This window comes from Coregonus lavaretus (assembly GCF_964263955.1).
Source record: "Coregonus lavaretus genome assembly, chromosome: 1".
Classification (NCBI taxonomy): domain Eukaryota; kingdom Metazoa; phylum Chordata; class Actinopteri; order Salmoniformes; family Salmonidae; genus Coregonus; species Coregonus lavaretus.
The window spans coordinates 31099346-31125487 of record NC_139988.1 but is presented as its reverse complement, the minus strand read 5'-3'; the positions used below and the strand labels follow the sequence as shown (position 1 = coordinate 31125487).

General features: G+C 43.5%; 1 protein-coding gene across 1 annotated transcript in view; it reads right to left on the bottom strand.

Annotated features, from left to right (window-relative positions):
- hhat (hedgehog acyltransferase) overlaps window positions 1–26142 on the bottom strand; it is a 96499-nt gene that overhangs the window by 39882 nt on the left and 30475 nt on the right. Inside the window, exon 9 of the mRNA XM_084168618.1 lies at window positions 9570–9605. Within this exon, the coding sequence (XP_084024744.1) occupies window positions 9570–9605 (36 nt within the window). The remainder of the gene's footprint in view (window positions 1–9569; window positions 9606–26142) is intronic.

Here is a 26142-nt window from a genome sequence, read left to right as displayed (position 1 = left end):
CCTGCTCAAGCCAGCGCATGTCCAGGCCCGTCTGAAGTTTGCCAATGACCATCTGGATGATCCAGAGGAGGAATGGGAGAAGGTCATGTGGTCTGATGAGACAAAAATAGAGCTTTTTGGTCTAAACTCCACTCGCCGAGTTTGGAGGAAGAAGAAGGATGAGTACAACCCCAAGAACACCATCCCAACCGTGAAGCATGGAGGTGGAAAAATCATTCTTTGGGGATGCTTTTCTGCAAAGGGGACAGGACGACTGCACCGTATTGAGGGGAGGATGGATGGGTCCATGTATCGCGAGATCTTGGTCAACAACCTCCTTCCCTCTGTAAGAGCATTGAAGATGGGTCGTGGCTGGGTCTTCCAGCATGACAACGACCCGAAACACACAGCCAGGGCAACTAAGGAGTGGCTCCGTAAGAAGCATCTCAAGGTCCTGGAGTGGCCTAGCCAGTCTCCAGACCTGAACCCAATAGAAAATATTTGGAGGGAGCTGAAAGTCTGTATTGCCCAGCGACAGACCCAAAACCTGAAGGATCTGGAGAAGGTCTGTATGGAGGAGTGGGCTAAAATCCCTGCTGCAGTGTGTGCAAACCTGGTCAAGACCTACAGGAAACGTATGATCTCTGTAATTGCAAACAAAGGTTTCTGTACCAAATATTAAGTTCTGCTTTTCTGATGTATCAAATACTTATGTCATGCAATAAAATGCAAATTAATTACTTAAAAATCATACAATGTGATTTTCTGGATTTTTGTTTTAGATTCCGTCTCTCACAGTTGAAGTGTACCTATGATAAAAATGACAGACCTCTACATGCTTTGTAAGTAGGAAAACCTGCAAAATCGGCAGTGTATCAAATATTTGTTCTCCCCACTGTATATTTACATTTTAGTAATTTAGCAGACGCTCTTATCCAGAGCGACTTACAGTTAGTGAGTGCATACATTTTTCATACTCTACCTGAGATATATATGTATTTACACGGGATGAATTTAGGCAAGATATACTAAGAATAATATGTACAGCAGTAGATGCACTACATGACCAAAAGTATGTGGACACCTGCTCGTCGAACATCTCATTCCAAAATCATGGGCATTAATATGGAGTTGGTCCCCCCTTTGCTGCTATAACAGCCTCCACTCTTCTGGGAAGGCTTTCCACTAGATGTTGTAATACGACTGATAAATAGCTAACAAATAGCTACACGGACTGAGTTTACCTTGTATTAACCTTTTATTTCAATATTTGCACTGTCTCTATGCACACTCACAGGGCCCTACACACTCACACACGCTGTCATTCCAACACACACACAAACACTCACTCCATCATTTTCTCACTCACTCATAATATGCACATATATTTAAACTGACTCTACACACCCGCACACCCACTCACATGAAAGCTGCTGCTCCTCTGTTGCCTAATCCCCTATACATATCTACCTCCATCACTCCAGTATCCCTGCACATTCAATTATTCCTCTATATAGTATGCTTGCTTACTTACTTAATTTATAGTGTATTTCATATTTCCTATTCTTATTTATCGTGTTTTTTTCTAGTAATACATTGTTATTGATTATTGCATTGTTGGGTTTTTGAGTTTACAAGAAAGGCATTTCACTGTACTTGTTCATGTGACATTAAAACTTGAAACATTGTTGCAGGGACTTGATTCCATTCAGCCACAAGAGCATTAGTGAGGTCGGGCCCTGATGTTGGGCGATTAGACCTGGCTCACAGTCGTCGTTCCAATTCATCCTAAAGGTGTTTTGACGGGGTTGAGGTCAGGGCTCTGTGCAGGCCAGTGAAGTTCTTTGACACCGATCTCAACAAACCATTTCTGTATGGACCTCACTTTGTGCACGGGGGCATTGTCATGCTGAAACAGGAAAGGGCCTTCCCCAAACTATTGCCACAAAGTTTGAAGCACAGAATCATCTAGAATGTAATTGTATGCTGTAGCGTTAACATTTGCCTTCACTGGAACTAAGGGGCCTAGACCGAACAATGAAAAACAGCCCCAGACCATTATTCCTCCTCCACCAAACTTTACAGTTGGCACTATGCATTCAGTCAGGTAGCGTTCTCCTGGCATCTGCCAAACCCAGATTAATCCGTCGGACTGCCAGATGGTGAAGCGTGATTCATCACTCCAGAGAACGTGTTTACACTGCTCCAGAGTCCAAAAGCGGCGAGCTTTACACCACTCCAGCTGACACTTGGCATTTTGCATGGTGATCTTAGGCTTGTGTGCAGATGCTCGGCCATGGAAACCCATTTCATGAAGCTCCCGACGAACAGTTATTGTGCTGATGTTGCGTCCAGAGGCAGTTTGGAACCGAGGACAGACGATTTTTACGCGCTACGCGCTTCAGCACTGCTGTTCTGTGAGCTTGTGTGGCCTACCGCTTTGCGGCTGAGCCGTTGTCTCTCCTAGACGTTTACAATTTACAGTTGACCGGGGAAGCTCTAGCAGGGCAGAAATTTTACGAACTGACTTGTTGGAAAGGTGGCATCCTATGATGGTATCACGCTAAAAGTCACTGAGCTCTTCAGTAAGGCCATTCTTCTGCCAATGTTTGTCTATGGAGATTGCATGGCTGTGTGCTCAATTGTATACACCTGTCAGCAATGGGTGTGGCTGAAATAGCCGAATCCACTAATTTGAAGGGCTGTCCACATACATTTATATATATATAGTGTATACAGTGCATTCAGAAAGTATTCAAACCCCTTGACTTAAAATAATTTAATCCATTTTAGAATAAGGCTGTAACGTAACAAAATGTGGAAAAAGTCAAGGGGACTGAATACTTTCCGAATGCTGTGTATACACTATATATACAAAAGTATGTGGAGAGCCCTGCTAAACTCACAAAAGCAGTATTGAACAGAGGGGGGAAATGCTGAATGTCGTAACCCCTTCAGTAATGTAGTGCCCCTTCATCTTAACGTTACACGTAAATTGAAAATGTCACATCTCTAGATACACATCCCTGGTTAAGGAGACTGGTTCCTACGAGGTCCTATTGGCCCTGGTCGAAAGTAGTGCACTAAATAGGGAATAGGATGCCATTTGGTACGCAGTCAGTGTGAATAATAACCACCATTTCAGATGGGGAGAGATTTGTCCTATTATAATTACTAGAGCTCAGTATATGGTCTGTGTATGTGTCCCCTGGGGCCCTCTCTATTATCTCAACGTGCTGCTGCTTAGACCTGAGTTAAAATAAATCATTTCAAATGCTTTAGCTGAGCTTGGCTGAGCTCATCCGTTGCAATGGAATCAACAGCAAAGTCTCAAGTGCAAAGCCATGCCCGTCTGGCACTCTAGGTCATTTTGAAATTATTTCAAATAGTATTTGAACTCAGGTCTGCTACTATCTCACTGTGCTGCTATGTGTGTGTGCGCTGGAGAGCTGCAGTGGAAACAACTCATCTAAGACAGTCTCCCCCTGGCTAATCAATGCATCTGAATGATGAGGCTGCATTTTGGGCGCCTTCCTTCAATACAACAGCCAGCGTTTTCCTTTGAAATGCACTGCAAAAACGAAATCACTAAAAGAGATTGTATTTACCTGGCTAGCTTCTCACCAAGGTTAGCATGTTCCGAAATGTATAATAGAATGGAATAGAACTTAATCAATTGCCTTTAATAGGGCAATTTGATCTATAAAGGGTACTGTCCCTTCATTTTATTTAAACTTGTTTAACAGCTGTGCACTGGTTTAAACACCCCATCACTTGTTCTACAGGGCCCAGGCTGCTTTTACATGCTTTTCAAGATCCCTCAAGTGGGCTGAGGCTATTTCCATGGTGACAATGTTAAAGGTACAGTCTGGGATTGGTACATACATTTTTGGTCTTAAAAATGTATGATATCCAGTATACCCACTGATAATCGAATCCCAGATTGTAGCATTGAGAGAGCTGATGAAGTCTTATAGTGGTGTATGAGTGGAGACGATGCAACAGGCAGCCTACGTGGGAGAGAAGACAGCCATTTGCATGCCTTAAGAGATCTGAAGAACAGGACCTTTATCACCTACACACTTAAGACAGGGAACGCAGGGATGCTGCAGACAATTAAAGCGGATTTAAAACTGCATTAGAACTACTTCAGCACCACTTTGGCGAGCTGGGGAGGTGGGCATTGCGCATATAATTTGCGGTGAGCCGATCGGCACAATCAGAAAAAATCAAGGAAGAGAGGGAAACCGCTACAGATGGACATTGTATCAGTGTTCAGAGCTGGAGGGTACCTAACTTCCATTATTATGACATGGATATGGATAATAATGGTGGTCATGATTAGCTTTTATGTAGTGTTATTACAAGTGTTCAAAGCATTTTACCTATAGGAGTTAAACACTGAACAAAAATATAAACATGCTACAATTTCAAAGATTTTACTGAGTTACAGTTCATATAAGGAAATCAGTCAATTGAAATAAATTAATTAGGCCTTAATCTAGGGGTTTCACATGACTGGGAATACAGATATGCATCTGTTGGTCACAGATACCGTAAAAAAAAAAAGGTAGGGGTATGGATCAGAAAACCAGTCCATATCTGGTGTGACCACCATTTGCCTCATGCAGCACGACATCGCCTTCACATAGTGTTGATCAGGCTGTTGATTGTGGCCTGTCGAATGTTTGTTCTACTCCTCTTCAATGGCTGTGCGATGTTGCTGGATATTAACGGGAACTGGAACATGCTGTCGTACACGTCAATCCAGAGCATTCCAAACGTGCTCAATGGGTGACATGTCTGGTGCGTATGCAGGCCGTGGAAGAACTGGGACATTTTCAACTTCCAGGAATTGTGTACAGATCCTTGCGACATGGTGCTGTGCATTATCATGCTGAAACATGATGATGGCGGCGGACGTATTGCACGGCAATGGGCCTCAGGATCTCGTCACGGTATCTCTGTGCATTCAAATTGCCATCGATAAAATGCAATTGTGTTCGTTGTCCGTAGCTTATGCCTGCCCATAGCATAACCCCACCGCCACCATGGGGCACTCTGTTCACAACGTTAACATCAGCAAACCGCTCGCCCACACGAAGCCATACACGCTGTCTGCCATCTGCCCGGTACAGTTGAAACCCGGGATGAATCCGTGAAGAGCACACTTCTCCAGCGTGCCAGTGGCCATTGAAGGTGAGCATTTGCCCACTGAAGTCTGTGATGACGCCGAACTGCAGTCAGGTCAAGACCCTGGTGAGGAAGACAAGCACGCAGATGAGCTTCCCTGAGATGGTTTCTGAAATTCTTCAGTTGGTTAAACCCACAGTTTCATCAGCTGTCCGGGTGGCTGGTCTCAGACCATCCCACAGGTGAAGAAGCCGGATGTAGAGGTCCTGGGCTGGCATGGTTACACAGGGTCTGCAGTTGTGAGGCCGGTTGGACATACTGCCAAATTCTCTAAAACGACTTTTGAGGCGACTTATGGTAGAGAAATGAACATTCAATTCTCTGGCAACAGCTCTGGTGGACATTCCTGCAGTCAGCATGCCAACTGCACTCTCCTTCAAAACTTGAGACATATGTGGCATTGTGTTGTGTGACAAAACTGCACATTTTAGAGTGGCCTTGTATTGTCCCCAGCACAAGGTGAACCTGTGTAATGATCATGCTGTTTAATCAGCTTCTTGATATACAGTGGGGGAAAAAAGTATTGTCAGCCACCAATTTTGCAAGTTCTCCCACTTAAAAAGATGAGAGAGGCCTGTAATTTTCATCATAGGTACACGTCAACTATGACAGACAAATTGAGAAAATAAAATCCAGAAAATCACATTGTAGGATTTTTAATGAATTTATTTGCAAATTATGGTGGAAAATAGGTATTTGGTCACCTACAAACAAGCAAGATTTCTGGCTCTCACAGACCTGTAACTTCTTCTTTAAGAGGCTCCTCTGTCCTCCACTCGTTACCTGTATTAATGGCACCTGTTTGAACTTGTTATCAGTATAAAAGACACCTGTCTACAACCTCAAACAGTCACACTCCAAACTCCACTATGGCCAAGACCAAAGAGCTGTCAAAGGACACCAGAAACAAAATTGTAGACCTGCACCAGGCTGAGAAGACTGAATCTGCAATAGGTAAGCAGCTTGGTTTGAAGAAATCAACTGTGGGAGCAATTATTAGGAAATGGAAGACATACAAGACCACTGATAATCTCCCTCGATCTGGGGCTCCACGCAAGATCTCATCCCGTGGGGTCAAAATGATCACAAGAACGGTGAGCAAAAATCCCAGAACCACACGGGGGGGACCTAGTGAATGACCAGCAGAGAGCTGGGACCAAAGTAACAAAGCCTACCATCAGTAACACACTACGCCGCCAGGGACTCAAATCCTGCAGTGCCAGACGTGTCCCCCTGCTTAAGCCAGTACATGTCCAGGCCCGTCTGAAGTTTGCTAGAGTGCATTTGGATGATCCAGAAGAGGATTGGGAGAATGTCATATGGTCAGATGAAACCAAAATAGAACTTTTTGGTAAAAACTCAACTCGTCGTGTTTGGAGGACAAAGAATGCTGAGTTGCATCCAAAGAACACCATACCTACTGTGAAGCATGGGGGTGGAAACATCATGCTTTGGGGCTGTTTATCTGCAAAGGGACCAGGACGACTGATCCGTGTAAAGGAAAGAATGAATGGGGCCATGTATCGTGAGATTTTGAGTGAAAACCTCCTTCCATCAGCAAGGGCATTGAAGATGAAACGTGGCTGGGTCTTTCCGCATGACAATGATCCCAAACACACCGCCCGGGCAACGAAAGAGTGGCTTCGTAAGAAGCATTTCAAGGTCCTGGAGTGGCCTAGCCAGTCTCCAGATCTCAACCCCATAGAAAATCTTTGGAGGGAGTTGAAAGTCGGTGTTGCCCAGCGACAGCCCCAAAACATCACTGCTCTAGAGGAGATCTGCATGGAGGAATGGGCCAAAAGACCAGCAACAGTGTGTGAAAACCTTGTGAAGACTTACAGAAAACGTTTGACCTGTGTCATTGCCAACAAAGGGTATATAACAAAGTATTGAGAAACTTTTGTTATTGACCAAATACTTATTTTCCACCATAATTTGCAAATAAATTCATAAAAAATCCTACAATGTGATTTTCTGGATTTTTTTCTTCTCATTTTGTCTGTCATAGTTGACGTGTACCTATGATGAAAATTACAGGCCTCTCTCATCTTTTTAAGTGGGAGAACTTTACCACACCTGTCAGGATGGATGGATAATCTTGGTAAAGGAGAAACGCTCACTAACAGGGATGTAAACAAATTTGTCCACAAAATTTGAGAGAAATAAGCTTTTTGTGCGAATGGAACATTTCTGGGATCTTTTATTTCAGCTCATGAAACATGGGACCAACACTTTACTTTATTTTTGTTCAGTATATAATTCAAAGCATTTTATATAATGGCAGAGACCATGATTGCATTCTTACAGCACAATGATGCTTTATCTCTAGTCAATGGTTTTGATTGAATTGGGCAGGAAAACGTTTAAATGCATCTGTTGTTATAGGCCGGTTTCCCGGACACAGAATAGGTATATTCCTGCACTAAAAAACAATTTTCAACTGAGACCTTTGATTGAACATACATGTTAGTCCAGGACTAGCCTTAATCTTGGTCCGGGAAACTGGCCCTTCGAGTTTAGGCTGATGGATCTCTTGTCTGGTGACATTATGGCAGGTGACTGACTTGATAATGATGGTGTGGTAACCCAAGGTGAGGAACCTTTTTCTAAACGCATTCACCAGACCTGAGCATGGAGCCCAAACTAACACATTCAGAGCTTATTGTCCATCATTAAAAACACAGAAAAACTGAAAGTAGAAATGAACACAGATTCATTATGCATGTGTTTCATATGCGCATATTCAAAGAGATGAGCATTTTTCAAACAAAGCAAAAAATACAAATAAATATGCCACACAAGTGGTTCACCTGTGATGGCAATACACGGCGTAATAATGAATACATGCAAATACAGCAGTGGATCAAACATCTTTTGTTTGCTGGAGATCCACATTGGCACAAGCCTATGTAGGTAGTAATGACAGTGTGTTTCTGTACAGGGAATTTTACTGAGCTCTTGAATATGCAACAATGAATGTGCTCACAGGGAGTACAAACAGTGCTTCCCAAATGTACCAGGATACATATTTAATAGAGAAACTCAAACACCATATTTCTATGCTGCTTTTGTTGTGTGGGGAAAAAATAAGCTTGCCAGTGATTCAGCACAATGAATGTGAAAATGAATCTCATATAAGTAAGGTGTGTGTGAATCTTTTCGAACCAAGCTCATGACTTGTGGATTCCGGCATCAGGCCGAGTACTGCAGTTATAAAAAAATAAAAAAATAAAAAATAAAGAGGTTCAGGTAGTTCATAAAAAAATATATATATATACTTTCAAAGTACACTTTGTTAATTTCACTTCGTTATGTACTGCTTCCTCTCTGAACATAGGGACAAGAATGAAAGGACAATTCACGAAGACGATAACCCCAAATAGTGTCTTCGAACAGAGCTACTAATTGAACACAGGATGGTTATTAGTGTTTTACAGGTTCTACCCTGAGCCCCGCAGTCGCTGTTCACATATACAGTGCAAACACAATAAAACAACAGCCAATGAGCATGTATTATTTATTTTTTTGTCCAACAGCGCCACCATGCGGCCAAACTAAACCATACTCTACAGGTTTGCTACACTCATCCCCGAGCATGTGTGCCAAATTTAATCACTTTGAGTCAAACAGATGAAAATATATATGTGCCCATTATAGCGCCACCATTTGGTCGATCAGAATGTGCTTGCATATGTTGAGTCTTGACAGTGTTTGGAACATGTGTATCATGTTTTGTAAGAATACGAATATCTGTGTGTGATTTATATTTGTTTATGTGCCAGACCACGCCTACGTGAATGTTTATTGGTCAGTAGCGGCCATGTTATTTGAGATGCTAGCCTGGAAAATATTGTGTTGAGAGACCTTGGTCTATAGATGCTATTTATAAATTATATATCAAGTTTTGTGCAGATCGGTCATTCGGTGCCAGAGGAGTAGCGTTTTAAGTGTTTTTCACAAAATTCTAAATGGCAGAAAATCCATAATGTTGGACCTTATGGGTCCTTGAGGCAAATTTGAAGGACAACTAATACAATAGGGTTTCACCCAGTTTCGCTGCTGGAACCCCTAATAAATTTAAAAGGCTTGAAGGAAACACACTTTCACTTCTTACCACAGTTTTTCCAATTCACTTTCACACCTATGTTAATTTGAAACAGGCTGTTGTTGCAGGAAGGCATCAAAACCATCTATTTCAATTGTGTTGCATTTTTCCAATCCTGTGGTAACACATTTCTACACATATTTCAATCATGTGGCATCAAGTTTCTACACACACATTTCAATCCTGTGGTATATCATGTCTAACAAAATTGCTCTTGATTTGTCAAAATAGGTTTTTCCTATTTAAAATGATCATACACATTTTTAGGAAATGTTGAATATTTGAGTCTCACCTGATGAGCCAGTGATACAGCCCCACGTCAAAGTGTCTGGAAAACAAGAAATATTCACATTAAGGAGATAGGAGGGTGATGAAATCTTTGATATACACATGTTACCAATTTGGTTACCATGTCTGTCAGTTTATTGAAATGAAAGAGCACAACTACCCATGAAATAAATTAAGAATTTAAATCTGTTTTGCTGTTACTTTGAACTGTCCCTCATTATCTGCCATCCCTTTGACTCCACAGTCCTACATGTTTCTGTTTCAACCGGTGTACAGAGAGAGAGAAGGGAGAGGAGGGATCATGGCAGTATTTTGCCCAAGCATTTCATATTTCTGTGGATTTAGTCCAAAACCAAAGGAGGATTTTTTGGTGTTCAATATCATTTATCTCCTTCCTTTTTATTTGCTGAAAATGAAAATAGGGAAGAATGCTCAACTTTCCATAGTATTTTGTTATTTTGCTTTCACACCACCTTGAGCATACAAAACATTAAGAACACCTGCTCTTTCCATGACATAGACTGACCAGGTGAATCCAGGTGCAAGCTACAATCCCTTACTGATGTCACAAGCTACGATCCCTTACTGATGTCAAGGATTTTAAAGTCTTGAGACAATTGAGACATGGATTGTGTATGTGTGCCTAGGGCTGTCGAGGTCATGACATTTTGTCAGCCAGTTATTGTCATGCAAAAGACTACCGGCCTCACGGTAATTTACCATTAATAAACATAAACATGTTTAGCATCTCCAGGCCTCCACGCATACAAGCCGCTGATGGGCGCCTTAGGAACATCTACATTTGAAAAAAGTATAATAAATCAATTTATTATTCACCATCACAAGAAATCCATTATTTATTTTAGTCAGTTCTAAAGAAACATTATGATATGAATTACATGTATTTCAGAAGAACAGAATATGAGTTGGCCTTCTGTAGGCCTAGGCTATCTGGCTATGCTCCGTGCCATAGGGTGTAGGCTTGTTCATGCTTATACAGTGAGGGAAAAAAGTATTTGATCCCCTGCTGATTTTGTACGTTTGCCCACTGACAAAGAAATGATCAGACTATAATTTTAATGGTAGGTTTATTTGAACAGTGAGAGACAGAATAACAACAAAAAAATCCAGAAAAACACATGTCAAAAATTTTATAAATTGATTTGAACGATATTATAACCGCGATCGATAATAGTCAGTATTGTGCAGCCGTATTCATCGACCTGGCCAAGGCTTTCGACTCTGTCAACCACCGCATTCTTATTGGCAGACTAAATAGCCTTGGTTTCTCAAATGACTGCCTCGCCTGGTTCACCAACTACTTCTCAGATAGAGTTCAATGTGTCAAATCGGAGGGCCTGTTGTCTGGACCTATGGCAGTCTATGATGGTGCCACAGGGTTCAATTCTTGGGCCGACTCTTTTCGCCATGTATATCAATGATGTCGCTCTTGCTGCTGGTGACTCTCAGATCCACCTCTACGCAGACGACACCATTTTGTATACATCTGGCCCTTCATTGGACACTGTGTTAACAAACCTCCAAATGAGCTTCAATGCCATACAACACTCCTTCAGTAGCCTCCAACTGCTCTTAAACACTAGTAAAACGAAATGCATGCTCTTCAATCGAACGCTGCTGGCACCCGCCCACCCGACTAGAATCACTACTCTCGATGGGTCTGACCTAGAGTATGTGGACAACTACAAATACCTAGGTGTCTGGTTAGACCGTAAACTCTCCTTCCAGACTCACATTAAGCATCTCCAATCCAAAGTTAAATCTAGAATCAGCTTCCTATTTCGCAACAAAGCCTCCTTCACTCATGCTGCCAAACATGCCCTCGTAAAACTGACTATCCTACCGATCCTTGACTTCGGCGATGTCATTTACAAAATAGCCACCAACGCTCTACTCAGCAAATTGGATGTAGTCTATCACAGTGCCATCCGTTTTGTCACCAAAGCCCCATATACTACCCACCACTGTGACCTGTACGCTATTTTTGGCTGGTCCTCACTACATATTCGTCGCCAAACCCACTGGCTCCAGGCCATCTATAAATCATTGCTAGGCAAATCCCTGCCTTATCTTAGCTCATTGGTCACCATAGCAACACCCACCCGTCGTATGCGCTCCAGCAGGTATATCTCACTGGTCATCCCCAAAGCCAACACCTCCTTTGGCCGCCATTCCTTCCAGTTCTCTGCTGCCAATGACTGTAACGAATTGCAAAAATCTCTGAAGCTGGAGACTCTTATCTCCCTCACTAACTTTAAGCATCAGTTGTCAGAGCACCTTACCGATCACTGCACCTGTACACAGCCCATCTGAAATTAGCCCACCCAACTACCTCATCCCCATATTGTTATTTATTTTGCTCATTTGCACCCCAGTATCTCTATTTGCACATCATCTCTTGCACATCTATCATTCCAGTGTTAATACTAATTGTAATGATTTTGCACTATGGCCTATTTATTGCCTTACCTCCATAACTTGCTACATTTGAACACACTGTATATATATTTTCTGTTGTATTTTTGACTTTATGTTTTGTTTTACCCCATATGTAACTCTGTGTTGTTGTTTTTATCGCACTGCTTTGCTTTATCTTGGCCAGGTCGCAGTTGTAAATGAGAACTTGTTCTCAACTGGCTTACCTGGTTAAATAAAGGTGAAATAAAAAAATAAAAATAAATGAGGGAAATAAGTATTTGACCCCCTCTCAATCAGAAAGATTTCTGGCTCCCAGGTGTCTTTTATACAGGTAACGAGCTGAGATTAGGAGCTCAGCTTGTTACCTGTATAAAATACACCTGTCCACAGAAGCAATCAATCAATCAGCCAAGCAGCTTGGTGAGAAGGTGACAACAGTTGGTGCGATTATTCGCAAATGGAAGTAACACAAAATAACTGTCAATCTCCCTCAGCCTGGGGCTCCATGCAAGATCTCACCTCGTGGAGTTGCAATGATCATGAGAATGGTGAGGAATCAGCCCAGAACTACACGGGAGGATCTTGTCAATGATCTCAAGGCAGCTGGGACCATAGTCACCAAGAAAACAATTGGTAACACACTACGCCATGAAGGACTGAAATCCTGCAGCGCCCGCAAGGTCCCCCTGCTCAAGAAAGCACATATACAGGCCCGTCTGAAGTTTGCTAATGAACATCTGAATGATTCATAGGAGAACTGGGTGAAAGTGTTGTGGTCAGATGAGACCAAAATCTAGATCTTTGGCATCAACTCAACTCGCCGTGTTTGGAGGAGGAGGAATGCTGCTTATGACCCCAAGAACACCATCCCCACCGTCAAACATGGAGGTGGAAACATTATGCTTTGGGGGTGTTTTTCTGCTAAGGGGACAGGACAACTTCACCGCATCAAAGGGACGATGGACGGAGCCATGTAATGTCAAATCTTGGGTGAGAACCTCCTTCCCTCAGCCAGGGCATTGAAAATGGGTCGTGGATGGGTATTCCAGCATGACAATGACCCAAAACACACGGCCAAGGCAACAAAGGAGTGGCTCAAGAAGAAGCACATTAAAGTCCTGGAGTGGCCTAGCCAGTCTCCAGACCTTAATCCCATAGAAAATCTGTGGAGGGAGCTGAAGGTTCGAGTTGCCAAACGTCAGCCTCGAAACCTTAATGACTTGGAGAAGATCTGCAAAGAGGAGTGGGACAAAATCCCTCCTGAGATGTGTGCAAACCTGGTGGCCAACTACAAGAAACATCTGACCTCTGTGATTGCCAACAAGGGTTTTGCCAACAAGTACTAAGTCATGTTTTGCAGAGGGGTCAAATACTTATTTCCCTCATTAAAATGCAAATCAATTGATAACATTTTTGACATGCATTTATCTGGATTTTTTTGTTGTTATTCTGTCTCTCACTGTTCAAATAAACCTACCATTAACATTATAGACTGATCATGTCTTTGTCAGTGGGCAAACGTACAAAATCAGCAGAGGATCAAATACTTTTTCCGTCACTGTATATATTATTGGCAGAACAGAGGGTTGGAGGCACACCCAGTGTGCGTCCCAAATGGCACCATATTCCCTATATACTGTGGTGCACTATTTTTGACCAGGGTACATAAGCATTATATAGGGAATATGGTACCACTTGGGACGCATGACCAATCACCACCCGATCCAGACTGCACCCAGTACCCTGTCTGCCCACTGTAATCTAATGTATGGCCCATGCTCCTTCCAGCAGCCTACATTAAGGGGAGACACCTGGAAGGGAGATGTGAGGGGACTGGAGGCTGCTTAGCTTCTCTCTGATTGGTAAAGGTCGGAGAGTCAGAGGTAAGAGAAGAGAGGCAGCCGGATAACGCAACTCCCTGGAATACACTGTATTAGCTGTGTGGAAAGTCAGATCAGAAGCACTTTCCTGTGAGGGCTAAAGAGAGGGGGTAATGAGTGTCACTCTCTGTGTGTGTGTGTGTGTGTGTGTGTGTGTGTGTGTGTTTGTATGGCTTCGTTCGTTGGCAGGATAGTCTTCTGTATTATACATCAATTGCACACTTTCAGAATTCAGAAGCACTCCACTTTAAGGGCCATGGAGATTGGTGGGGAGTTGGATAATATTCTATACATTAAAAAAGGTGTGTGAAGCTACGAGCAGCAGAGGGATTGAAAATATGGCCAATCCTAAATCGACCCCCTAGCTCTATACTCCCTGTTCACCCGTTGATATCTGAAAGCATAAGTAAAACGAACATAGTAATGGATAGGCTATGTAGTTTTTCCATATTGCTTACACCTATCCAATCTTTCCAGATATCCACAAGTGCATAGGGCCTAGGTGTCGATTTGGGGTAAAAACAATTGAACACACTATAGTCTAATTTGGGTAAAAGCTTATTTGTATATCACATTTTACATTCCCTATATTGTTATTTTCTAATTGGAACAGAATTGGTCATAAAAACCCACTCCGTTGTGATGAGAAAATGCTAAGGTAAAGTCGCGTAGTAGCCGCATAGTCTACATTTGACTCATTTCTCTCTGCCTCCTTCTTTCCACTCCTCTCCTCTTTTGACCTCACCCTCTCACCGTCCCCCCCTACTCACAAGGCAGGCAATACGCTTGACCTCATCTTTACTAGATGCTGCTCTTCTACTAATCTCACTGCAACTCCCCTCCATGTCTCCGACCACTACTTTGTTTCCTTTTCTCTCTCGCTCTCCTCCCACACTACTCACTCTGCCCCTACACAGATGGTAATGCGCCGCCCCAACCTTCGCTCTCTCTCTCCCACTACTCTCTCCTCTTCCATCCTATCATCTCTTCCCTCTGCTCAATCCTTCTCCCTCCAATCTCCTGATTCTGCCTCCTCAACCCTCCTCTCCTCCCTTTCTGCATCCTTTGACTCTCTGTGTCCCCTATCCTCCCGGCCGGCTCGGTCCTCCCCTCCAGCTCCGTGGCTTGATGACTCATTGCGAGCTCACAGAACAGAGCTCCGGGCAGCGGAGCGGAAATGGAAGAAAACTAAACTCCCTGCCGACCTGGCATCTTTTCACTCCCTCCTCTCTACATTTTCTTCATCTGTTTCTGCTGCTAAGGCCACTTTCTACCACTCTAAATTCCAAGCATCTGCCTCTAACCCTAGGAAGCTCTTTGCCACTTTTTCCTCCCTGCTGAATCCTCCTCCCCCCCCCCCCCCCCCCCCCCCCCCTCCTCTCTCTCTGTGGATGACTTCGTCAACCACTTTGAAAAGAAGGTTGACGACATCCGATCCTCGTTTGTTAAGTCTAATGACACTGCTGGTCCTACTCACACTGCCCTACCCTATGCTTTGACTTCTTTCTCCCCTCTCTCTCCAGATAAAATCCTGCGACTTGTGACTGCAGGCCGCCCAACAACCTGCCCGCTTGACCCCATCCCCTCCTCTCTTCTCCAGACCATCTCCGGTGACCTTCTCCCCTACCTCACCTCGCTGATCAACTCATCCTTGACCGCTGGCCATGTCCCTTCCGTCTTCAAGAGAGCGAGAGTTGCTCCCCTTCTCAAAAAACCAACACTCGATCCCACTGATGTCAACAACTACAGACCAGTATCCCTTCTTTCTTTTCTTTCCAAAACTATTGAGCGTGCCGTCTTTAGCCAACTCTCTTGCTATCTCTCTCAGAATGACCTTCTTGATCCAAACCAGTCAGGTTTCAGGACTGGTCATTCAACTGAGACTGCTCTTCTCTGTGTCACGGAGGCTCTCCGCACTGCTAAAGCTAACTCTCTCTCCTCTGCTCTTGTCCTTCTAGACCTGTCTGCTGCCTTTGATACTGTGAACCATCAGATCCTCCTCTCCACCCTCTCCGAGCTGGGCATCTCCGGCGCGGCTCACTCCTGGATTGCGTCCTACCTGACCGGTCGCTCCTACCAAGTGGCGTGGCGAGAAGCTGTCTCCGCACCACGTGCTCTCACCACTGGTGTCCCCCAGGGCTCAGTTCTAGGCCCTCTCCTTTTCTCCCTATACACCAAGTCACTTGGCTCTGTCATATCCTCACATGGCCTCTCCTATCATTGCTACGCTGACGATACACAACTAATCTTCTCCTTTCCCCCTTCTGATAACCAGGTGGCGAATCGCATCTCTGCATGTCTGGCAGACATATCAGTATGGATGACGGATCACCACCTCAAGCTGAACCCTGGCAAGACGGAGCTGCTCTTCCTCCCGGGGAAGGACTGCCCGTTCCATGATCTCGCCATCACGGTTGACAACTCCGTTGTGTCCTCCTCCCAGAGTGCGAAGAGCCTTGGCGTGACCCTGGACAACACCCTGTCGTTCTCCGCTAACATCAAGGCGGTGACCCGCTCCTGCAGGTTCATGCTCTACAACATTCGGAGAGTACGACCCTGCCTTACACAGGAAGCGGCACAGGTCCTAATCCAGGCACTTGTCATCTCCCGTCTGGACTACTGCAACTCGCTGTTGGCTGGCCTCCCTGCCTGTGCCATTAAACCCCTACAACTCATCCAGAATGCCGCAGCCCGTCTGGTGTTCAACCTTCCCAAGTTCTCTCACGTCACCCCCCTCCTCCGCACACTCCACTGGCTTCCAGTTGAAGCTCGCATCCGTTACAAGACCATGGTGCTTGCCTATGGAGCAGTGAGGGGAACGGCACCTCTGTACCTTCGGGCTCTGATCAGTCCCTACACCCAAACGAGGGCATTGCGTTCATCCACCTCTGGCCTGCTGGCTCCCCTTCCTCTGCGGAAGCATAGTTCCCGCTCAGCCCAGTCAAAACTGTTCGCTGCTCTGGCACCCCAATGGTGGAACAAGCTCCCTCACGACGCCAGGACAGCGGAGTCACTCACCACCTTCCGGAGACATTTGAAACCCCACCTCTTTAAGGATTACCTGGGATAGGATAAAGTAATCCTTCTACCCCCCCCCCCCCCCCCAAAATTGTAAAGTGGTTTTCCCACTGGCTATAGGGTGAATGCACCAATTTGTGAGTCGCTCTGGATAAGAGCGTCTGCTAAATGACGTAAATGTGCCCTTGAGCAAGGCACTTAACCCTAATTGCTCCTGTAAGTCGCTCTGGATAAGAGCGTCTGCTAAATGACTAAAATGTAATGTAAATGTTAACACATATTATACGGGTGGGTCTAATCCTGAATGCTTATTGGTTAAAACCGCATTCCAGCCGGTGTCTATTCCACAACTTACCACCGGCTAAATCTACAACGTTAAAATGCCTATTTACTCTGTTCCATCTGACTGCACAATCCACTGTCTCATCAGCCCAGCCAAGCAATTTATAAACTTGATCTCCACTTTAAAAAGCATCTAGACATTATCTCACATTTCTTTTAGACTAACATTTAGTTTTCAACAGCAGAGATTTGTATAAATCTTGCTGTCTGTCTCTCACATTTGCAACATTGTTTCAATATTCAAATTCGATCTCCAGTTGTCCCATAGTTATGAACGTGTTGGGAGTCGGGACAAGACAGACAGGCAGGCAGCGTTTCTCAGCCAGTCGAAATCATGAATCAGCTGGCATAATTTTTATGGATATATACAAAGAAATGTAAATTGAAAAAAGGTACAATGAAACCAAGTGCAGCTAGTTTGCAGTCTTTCCAGCTTCAGTTTGAAGTGATTGTGTTGTTAGCTGTGTTGTTGGCTAGCTCCTCTGAACAACAGTGTCCTGACGAGTGAGCACATTTTCTATGCCAGGAAAGATCGTGCCTCATTGTTATGGATGTATCCAAATAAATATCACTAGAAAACAGTTTAAACAAATGCAAATGCAGCTACATTGCTGTTATTCTGGCTGCACTTTTTGACTTGACTGTAAGTTAGCCGCAGTTGGCTAGCTAGCAAGCATGGGATAAGAACGTTGCCAGCCAGTATGGCAATGGAACATTTAGAACGAACGAATGGGTCGCGTCGATAGTTACAGAACAAAAAGACTGAATGACTGGATCGCGTCTCTAGCAACCGAACCGATAGAACAAACGACCAGCCTGCTTGGGTAGCAACCCTAGATGTGTGTCGGGACTATATATTGTGGAAGGATGAAATAGTATGAATAAATTAATCAAAATAACATTTTTAATGAAAATATGTCAATCATTATTTGAATATGTTGGTAACCCGTTGTATAAAAGTGATAATGCCCTCGAAGCCGGTGTTTGGAGGATATATTGGCACGGTTTGCCGGCCCTCGACTTAGTCTTGGGCCTAACAACAACCGTGCCAATATATCCTCCAAACACCGGCTTCGAGGGCATTATCACTTAAGTAACCACATAGTGATATATTGGCATATTGTGACTTACTGTATATTGTATCTAGCCCTTATGCAAGGAAAACTATATTCCAAAACATTCCATACAGATATTGTAATCAAGATTCAAGATTCAATACTTAATTTCCATACCAGTCAAAGGTTTTGGGAAATTGGCTATGTGCATCTCAAAAAGAAAACATCACAAACTAAAATAGTCTTCTTTTTAAGTATAATTCTGTTTTCCTCAGTTAATTGTTGCCATCTGCCCTGTTCTGAAAGCCTCTGATCACCCCACGGAGACAAACAAAGTTTAACGACTGCCACAAATACGGCCTGCGCTCTATGCTGACATTATGGTTTTAAAAAGAGGAATCCAATTCATTCAGCATTGAACCAGCAATAAAACGAAAGAAGAAGGTAAAGTGGGTTACTGTGTTGTCGGGTTGTGATTTTACAGAGACAAAGATAGAGCTTCCCACACCAATTAAAGCCACAGTCTGGGATCTGGGAATACTGTATGTTTAATGGTCATTAGGGTCAGATTGGTCCAAGTGAGCCCTTTTGTCAGATGTTTAATGAAGACTTTAAAATCAGGTGAAAGACAGAGACAGACTCATATACTGATAGACTGGGGTCTATCTATCTTTTGCAATGGGGTTATGTTGATTGTAGGCTATTGTAAATGCCAAATCTGTGGAGCGAGCGGTGGCTTGATTGATTTGAAAACTCAATGCAAATGGTGTGTGAGTGTAAGAGTTTGTGTGTGTGTGTGTGTGTGTACACACACTAGGGTACAAAACATTAGGAACACCTTCCTAATATTGAGTTGCACCCCATTTTTCCCTCAGAACAGCCTTCATTCTTCCCTATTTTCATTTTCAGCAGATAAAAAGGAAGGAGATAAATCATATTGAACACCAAAAAATCCTCCTTTCATATTGTTCTTGACATTTTGGCTTTGGACTAAACCCACAGAAATATGAAATTCTGGAGCAAAATACTGTCATGATCCCTCTGTTCCCAACGTTTTGTACACTCAGTGTTTATATATAAAGAGGTGGGTGGGTGTGTGGGTGTGGGAGATTAGATATTTTTCAGGTAACTTGCACCTTCCCACTGTCTATTTCACCTCTTTATAATTTGTGCAAATAAATAAAACAAATTAGAATCTATAGAGCAGCTTGAAGTGATACAGTCTACTCTGTGCTCAATCCACCTTTGTTCTCTCTCCATCTGCCCTCTGCTGTCACTTTCTCTGTGTCTTGTCTGTTGCTGTCTCAGGTTCTTTTTTCTTACTGTCTCCTTTGTCTATCCTCTTCTGTTATGGCCTGTTCTGTTCTTCTGGTGTCTCTCTCCATCATATCCTATTCTTCTGTTGCTGTCTTTGTGTCTTGTCTGGTGTCTCTCCCTATCATCTAATCTTCTGTTGCTGTCTCTGTTTCTTCCCAACAGTTGCCCCTGGCTGCTGCTGTTCTAAGTGCTCCACTGGCCTGCTGTTCTCATCTGTTCTCCTCCTTGGCTCATCTGAAAGGTAGCAAGGTAGAGGTGTGACATGTAATTAGTTAGTTTTAAAGGGCAACTGCACTTCCTGATTTGGCTTCATTTTAGATTTGGTTAATTAAGAAATGCTAGTGGCGATGACTGAATTCAAACGTGAGTTGGTTTCGGGGTGTGGTTTGATGTGGGTGTCTCATGTACGTGTTCGCAGGTGGGTGAGTTAGCCAAATTATTTTGCCAATTAGCTTCAGCCGGCTGGTGTGCGACCTGACTTTGACTTTGGATAGCCTATCTCCGGGCCTTGTTAGGGACCGTCAATAAATTACACAATGTAAATGAGACAATCTTTTCATGTTGCACACCTTTTAGTTCTCATTAAACGCTTTCAATATTTGTATAAGAATTTCTACAATTTATAGTTGGTTTGAGATTTTGAAATCATTGAAATTTGGAGCTATTGAAATTAACATATTGTCCCATGTACATTGTGTAATTAACGATGGTCCTTAACTAGCCCCATAGGGATATCCAAAGTCAACCCAAATTTACCACAGGCATTACGACCGGGTCACGTGCAGCTGCACTCCGAATTGATGATTACTTGTGTGCTGCCAGCTGTGGGCAGGATTGAAACAAACCCATCCTTAATTTACGTTGTGATGCAGTCATGACCACAAGTCTCACAATACTTTTGGAAGAGACTGACTATCACCAAAATTATCCTATTTACACTTTGTAGTAAATTCTGACAGTAGAATAAATGTTCCTGACTCATATCAATATAATACAGGCTGTTTCTAAATGAGAAGTTGTTTTTTTGGGGCCAGTTGCTCTTTAAGGTTATTGTATACTGACACGACCAGGGCAACTCAACTCTAAAGACAAATTCAAGTGTCCGCATAACAGAGCAACACAACTCCAAACATGAGAGATAAGAAGCTACATAGCCCCTAGACTTTATGACTATAAAGAGACATGAGCCAAAACAACTGTTATTAGACCTCTATGATTCATTTCATTTCGTCAGTTCTACCAGCTAATGTGAGATGTGTTGATTACATTACATTTGAGGACACATAACTTAAGGGCCTATGTATTTTCAATGTTTTGTTGACCTACAAATCTAACCACAAAGCAGGCCATCTTTTCCCCTTTCGTTCAAGTTTGTTTATTCGTCATTAGTGCTGAGCGATTGGTTATCTTTCTGCTTTTAAACAACTAAATGACTGACATCGGTTCAATTTACTTTTTCTTCTTCTGTGAGCTCAATGTGCACATCACACAGTTTCTCTTGAGATAAATCAGATCCAGCCTGAATTGTACGATGTAGTAGGGAGTTGTAGTTTCCAACATGCCAATATTCTACAAAGTTTAGCTAAAACGTGGTAATTAACTACAATGACCATAATCCCACTGCGTATCTACTTGCCCGTTCTGTTTCTTTTACGCTTGCTACAGAAGAGAGAAGAATGCGCGATCGTGATGTGACAGAGAGCAGCTATTGCTTCACGAGGTACGGTATCTCTCTACCTGAAAATACATGATCTCGCAGCACTATTTGTCATATACACGATATACATGGGGTACACATTGCAATTAAATGCTTACTTTCAGGTTAACCTCTCGACAATGTAACAATATAAAAAGTAAGTAGCTAAGTGAATAAAAAGAGTAATAAAAATAAAAGCTCAATTAAATTATTTCACCAATTTAATAAATGGGCAGTTTTTTTGTACATATAGTTACATAGCCTATATGGAAATAACAGACATGAGCCAAGCATGTTTACCCATACGTATTTCATTTTGTCAGTTCTACCACCTCAACATTGCTAATTTTAAACAGGATTAAATATACTGAGTGTACCAAACATTAACAACACCTGTGGGGGAGGGGTCAAGTGACGTGACCAAATCACAGCAGGCACCGCGTCACTCCAGCCCTTCTTGCAGTGCCTGCTACTGCCTAGCGCAGGGTATTGGATTGTTTATTTTTGTCATAAAAATTGGTCAGTAAAACAACAAAAATATACTGCATAGCGCAAGTGATGTGTGGTGATGGAAACTCATAGACTGAAATGTAAAAAAACTAAAAAACTTTGGGGCTGGATCAAGCCCAGGCCTAATGACGCCACTGGTGTGTGCTAGCAAGTGTGTGTGTGCATGAGTGCGACAAACGTAAGAGTCAGCACAACCGGTCTTCAGTGTCAGTGAATTAATAGGCAATCAGGGGACTGGCATACCGTAGGGAGGCTGCATTGCCCTCTCTCTATCGTCAAATCCCCATAATTACCTCCATCTGTTTAGCCAACAGAAAGAGAGGCTGGCCAGATAAACCTGTCCAAGGTCATTCATGGCTCAGATTCAGCAGCTTGCTTAACTAAATGCAGACATATTAGACATAAATCATCCACTTAGTTTAACACCACACTTGGTGCCCGTGGCAGGCAGCACAGTATCTTGAAGCCTGGTCAGCTATTACACACACATAGGAACTTCCACAGGCATATGCATATACATGCACCCACCGAGTTGAGTATCCTATGACATTTCAAAAATCCCTTCTGCCTCCAATATTCCCTTTCTGTTTCAGGGAACCGGGGCTCAGTAGTGAACAGTTAGATAGATGTTGTTGGGATGGGATTCCGTGCCAAGACCGGGGGCAGGACAGCGTCAGTGTCAACACCAGCAGCCAAAACCATGTTAGATAACACAGAACCCGAGCCACTGGCCAAATCCTACATTTCCTGTAGCCATCAGTATCCTGTAAGGGCTAATTTGTCACGGAGGAGCATCACAACCCCTTCCTCTCCCCAGGCCCCCTATCTTCGCCCACTATCCCCTCCCTCCGTGTATGTACATTTCATTTGCCTGTGTTTACCTGAAGTGGAAGTGCCAATAAATCTATGTCAGTTCTGAATCCAGAAAGCGCACGGCAGGAGCTGAGGCAGGGCAAGATAAAGTAATCAAACTCCCATTAAGACTTCAGGACTGTAACACCATATAAAAAAATGTTTTGCCTGTGGCACCAGACTCGGAGAGAGGCCCGCCGCCCCATGAGGCCAACCCTTCAGAAGCATGGATGGAGCGGGAGGTGAGGGACAAGGTGATGCCCATGAAGCCAGGCTGTACAGCAGGAGTTGGGACGGTCTGTGTCCTTGCAGCTGGAGGTCCCCAGGCTGGTGGAGGTAGTTCTCCCACTGAGGCAGGCCAGGCATCTCTAAAGCTGCGTCTGTCCATCATCTCGCCATAGTAACCTCCCTTATCCGGCTCGAAAGACCATGAAAATAGTGCCACCAACTAATGGTGGTCTCCGAAAGAAGCGCTGGTTAAATATAGGTACAATCGTCCCGGCGCCTCTTAGAAGGCGTGGTAATGACCAGTAGAAAATTCAAAACAAATCAAGACCTGATCTCTTTCAAGGACAGTCTCGCAAAAAGAAGCATTCTTGCGTTCTAACTACACACTATTCAAAGTGATCTGAACAAATTAAGGGAATCGTTCACAAACATTGGCACATTCTAAGATCCGATGACAGTATTGGTAATGTGTTTTCGGACCCTCCCTTGGTTGTATTCTCGCGGGGCAGAAATCTCAGAGATCAATTGGTAAACTCTGATTTACCACCCCTAAATATCCCTAAACAACATCTATTTGCGCCTCTACCGGATGGAAACTACAAGTGTAATGGCTGCGCTCAATGCAATGGCACTTACAAATGTAGATCCTTCAAACACCCCCAAACAGGGAAACCGATCCCAATCAAAGGTGTTATTACGTGCTCCACTAAGGCAGTTATTTATCTTATAACTTGTCCTTGTGGTAAAAATGATGTGGGTAAAACAAAGCGCGAATTAAAAAGTACGAAACTCGATATACCCAGTTGCTGCCCACGTTTTGGAAGCAAACCACTCGATTTCGTCCCTACGTTATATCAGCATCGAACATGTCACCCTCCCTAGGAGAGGGGGTGACCTCGACAACTTATTGTTAAAATGAGAGGCTGCCTGGATCTTTAATTTAAAGACCCTTGCTCACTTCGGTCTCAACGTAGACTTTGATTTGAAGCCATTCTTGTGATTATTGTGATTTTGCTATTCATTGTAAATATTTGTGGGCCTATGTAGCCAAGTTGTATCTATGATCGCATGCTATCTATTCATGTTTTTTGTATGTTCTGTTTATTTGTGAATTAACCAATGATATCAGGCCAAACCCAGCCATGATTACAGACACCTGTGTGTGTGTCCTTTGACACTATATAAACTAGTGACCCGCAGTGTTTGTCATTATACCCTGATGAAGACAGCTTGTCTGTCAAGACGTTGGTTATTCAATTATTGCATCTGAGCTCCTAGAGTGTGCGGCTCTCCATTTCTTTTTCAAATGACCAGTAGAAGAGAGATGTACAGAACAAACTTTATTGCACACACACACACACCAACGTAGCAAGAGGGGACTAGTAGAAGTGGTTTCTGTAATGGAACAAAAGGGGAATGTATTACAGTAATAACAGTGATGGCTAGTAGCTATGTAGCATATGCTAGCAGCAACAGCATAGCTACAGTGGGGAGAACAAGTATTTGATACACTGCCAATTTTGCAGGTTTTCCTACTCACAAAGCATGTAGAGGTCTGTAATTTTTATCATAGGTACACTTCAACTGTGAGAGACGGAATCTAGAATCTAAAATCCAGAAAATCACATTGTATGATTTTTAAGTAATTAATTTGCATTTTATTGCATGACATAAGTATTTGATACATCAGAAAAGCAGAACTTAATATTTGGTACAGAAACCTTTGTTTGCAATTACAGAGATCATACGTTTCCTGTAGGTCTTGACCAGGTTTGCACACACTGCAGCAGGGATTTTGGCCCACTCCTCCATACAGACCTTCTCCAGATCCTTCAGGTTTCGGGGCTGTCGCTGGGCAATACGGACTTTCAGCTCCCTCCAAAGATTTTCTATTGGGTTCAGGTCTGGAGATTGGCTAGGCCACTCCAGGACCTTGAGATGCTTCTTACGGAGCCACTCCTTAGTTGCCCTGGCTGTGTGTTTCGGGTCGTTGTCATGCTGGAAGACCCAGCCACGACCCATCTTCAATGCTCTTACTGAGGGAAGGAGATTGTTGGCCAAGATCTTGAGATACATGGCCCCTTCCATCCTCCCCTCAATACGGTGCAGTCGTCCTGTCCCCTTTGCAGAAAAGCATCCCCAAAGAATGATTTTTCCACCTCCATGCTTCACGGTTGGGATGGTGTTCTTGGGGTTGTACTCATCCTTCTTCTTCCTCCAAACACGGCGAGTGGAATTTAGACCAAAAAGCTATATTTTTGTCTCATCAGACCACATGACCTTCTCCCATTCCTCCTCTGGATCATCCAGATGGTCATTGGCAAACTTCAGACGGGCCTGGACATGCGCTGGCTTGAGCAGGGGGACCTTGCGTGCGCTGCAGGATTTTAATCCATGACGGCGTAGTGTGTTACTAATGGTTTTCTTTGAGACTGTGGTCCCAGCTCTCTTCAGGTCATTGACCAGGTCCTGCCGTGTAGTTCTGGGCTGATCCCTCACCTTCCTCATGATCATTGATGCCCCACGAGGTGAGATCTTGCATGGAGCCCCAGACCGAGGGTGATTGACCGTCATCTTGAACTTCTTCCATTTTCTAATAATTGCGCCAACAGTTGTTGCCTTCTCACCAAGCTGCTTGCCTATTGTCCTGTAGCCCATCCCAGCCTTGTGCAGGTCTACAATTTTAACCCTGATGTCCTTACACAGCTCTCTGGTCTTGGCCATTGTGGAGAGGTTGGAGTCTGTTTGATTGAGTGTGTGGACAGGTGTCTTTTATACAGGTAACGAGTTCAAACAGGTGCAGTTAATACAGGTAATAAGTGGAGAACAGGAGGGCTTCTTAAAGAAAAACTAACAGGTCTGTGAGAGCCGGAATTCTTACTGGTTGGTAGGTGATCAAATACTTATGTCATGCAATAAAATGCAAATTAATTACTTAAAAATCATACAATGTGATTTTCTGGATTTTTGTTTTAGATTCTGTCTCTCACAGTTGAAGTGTACCTATGATACAAATTACAGACCTCTACATGCTTTGTAAGTAGGAAAACCTGCAAAATCGGCAGTGTATCAAATACTTGTTCTCCCCACTGTACATAATGGTACAGCAGCAGTGAACATGGCATAGCATACATCAGGTATTAGCATAGCATCCTATTAGGCTTAACAATATATACAGGGCAACTAGCGTTAGTGAGGCTAATGGTATTATGGCTATTATAGCAAACGCAGCACACAGTT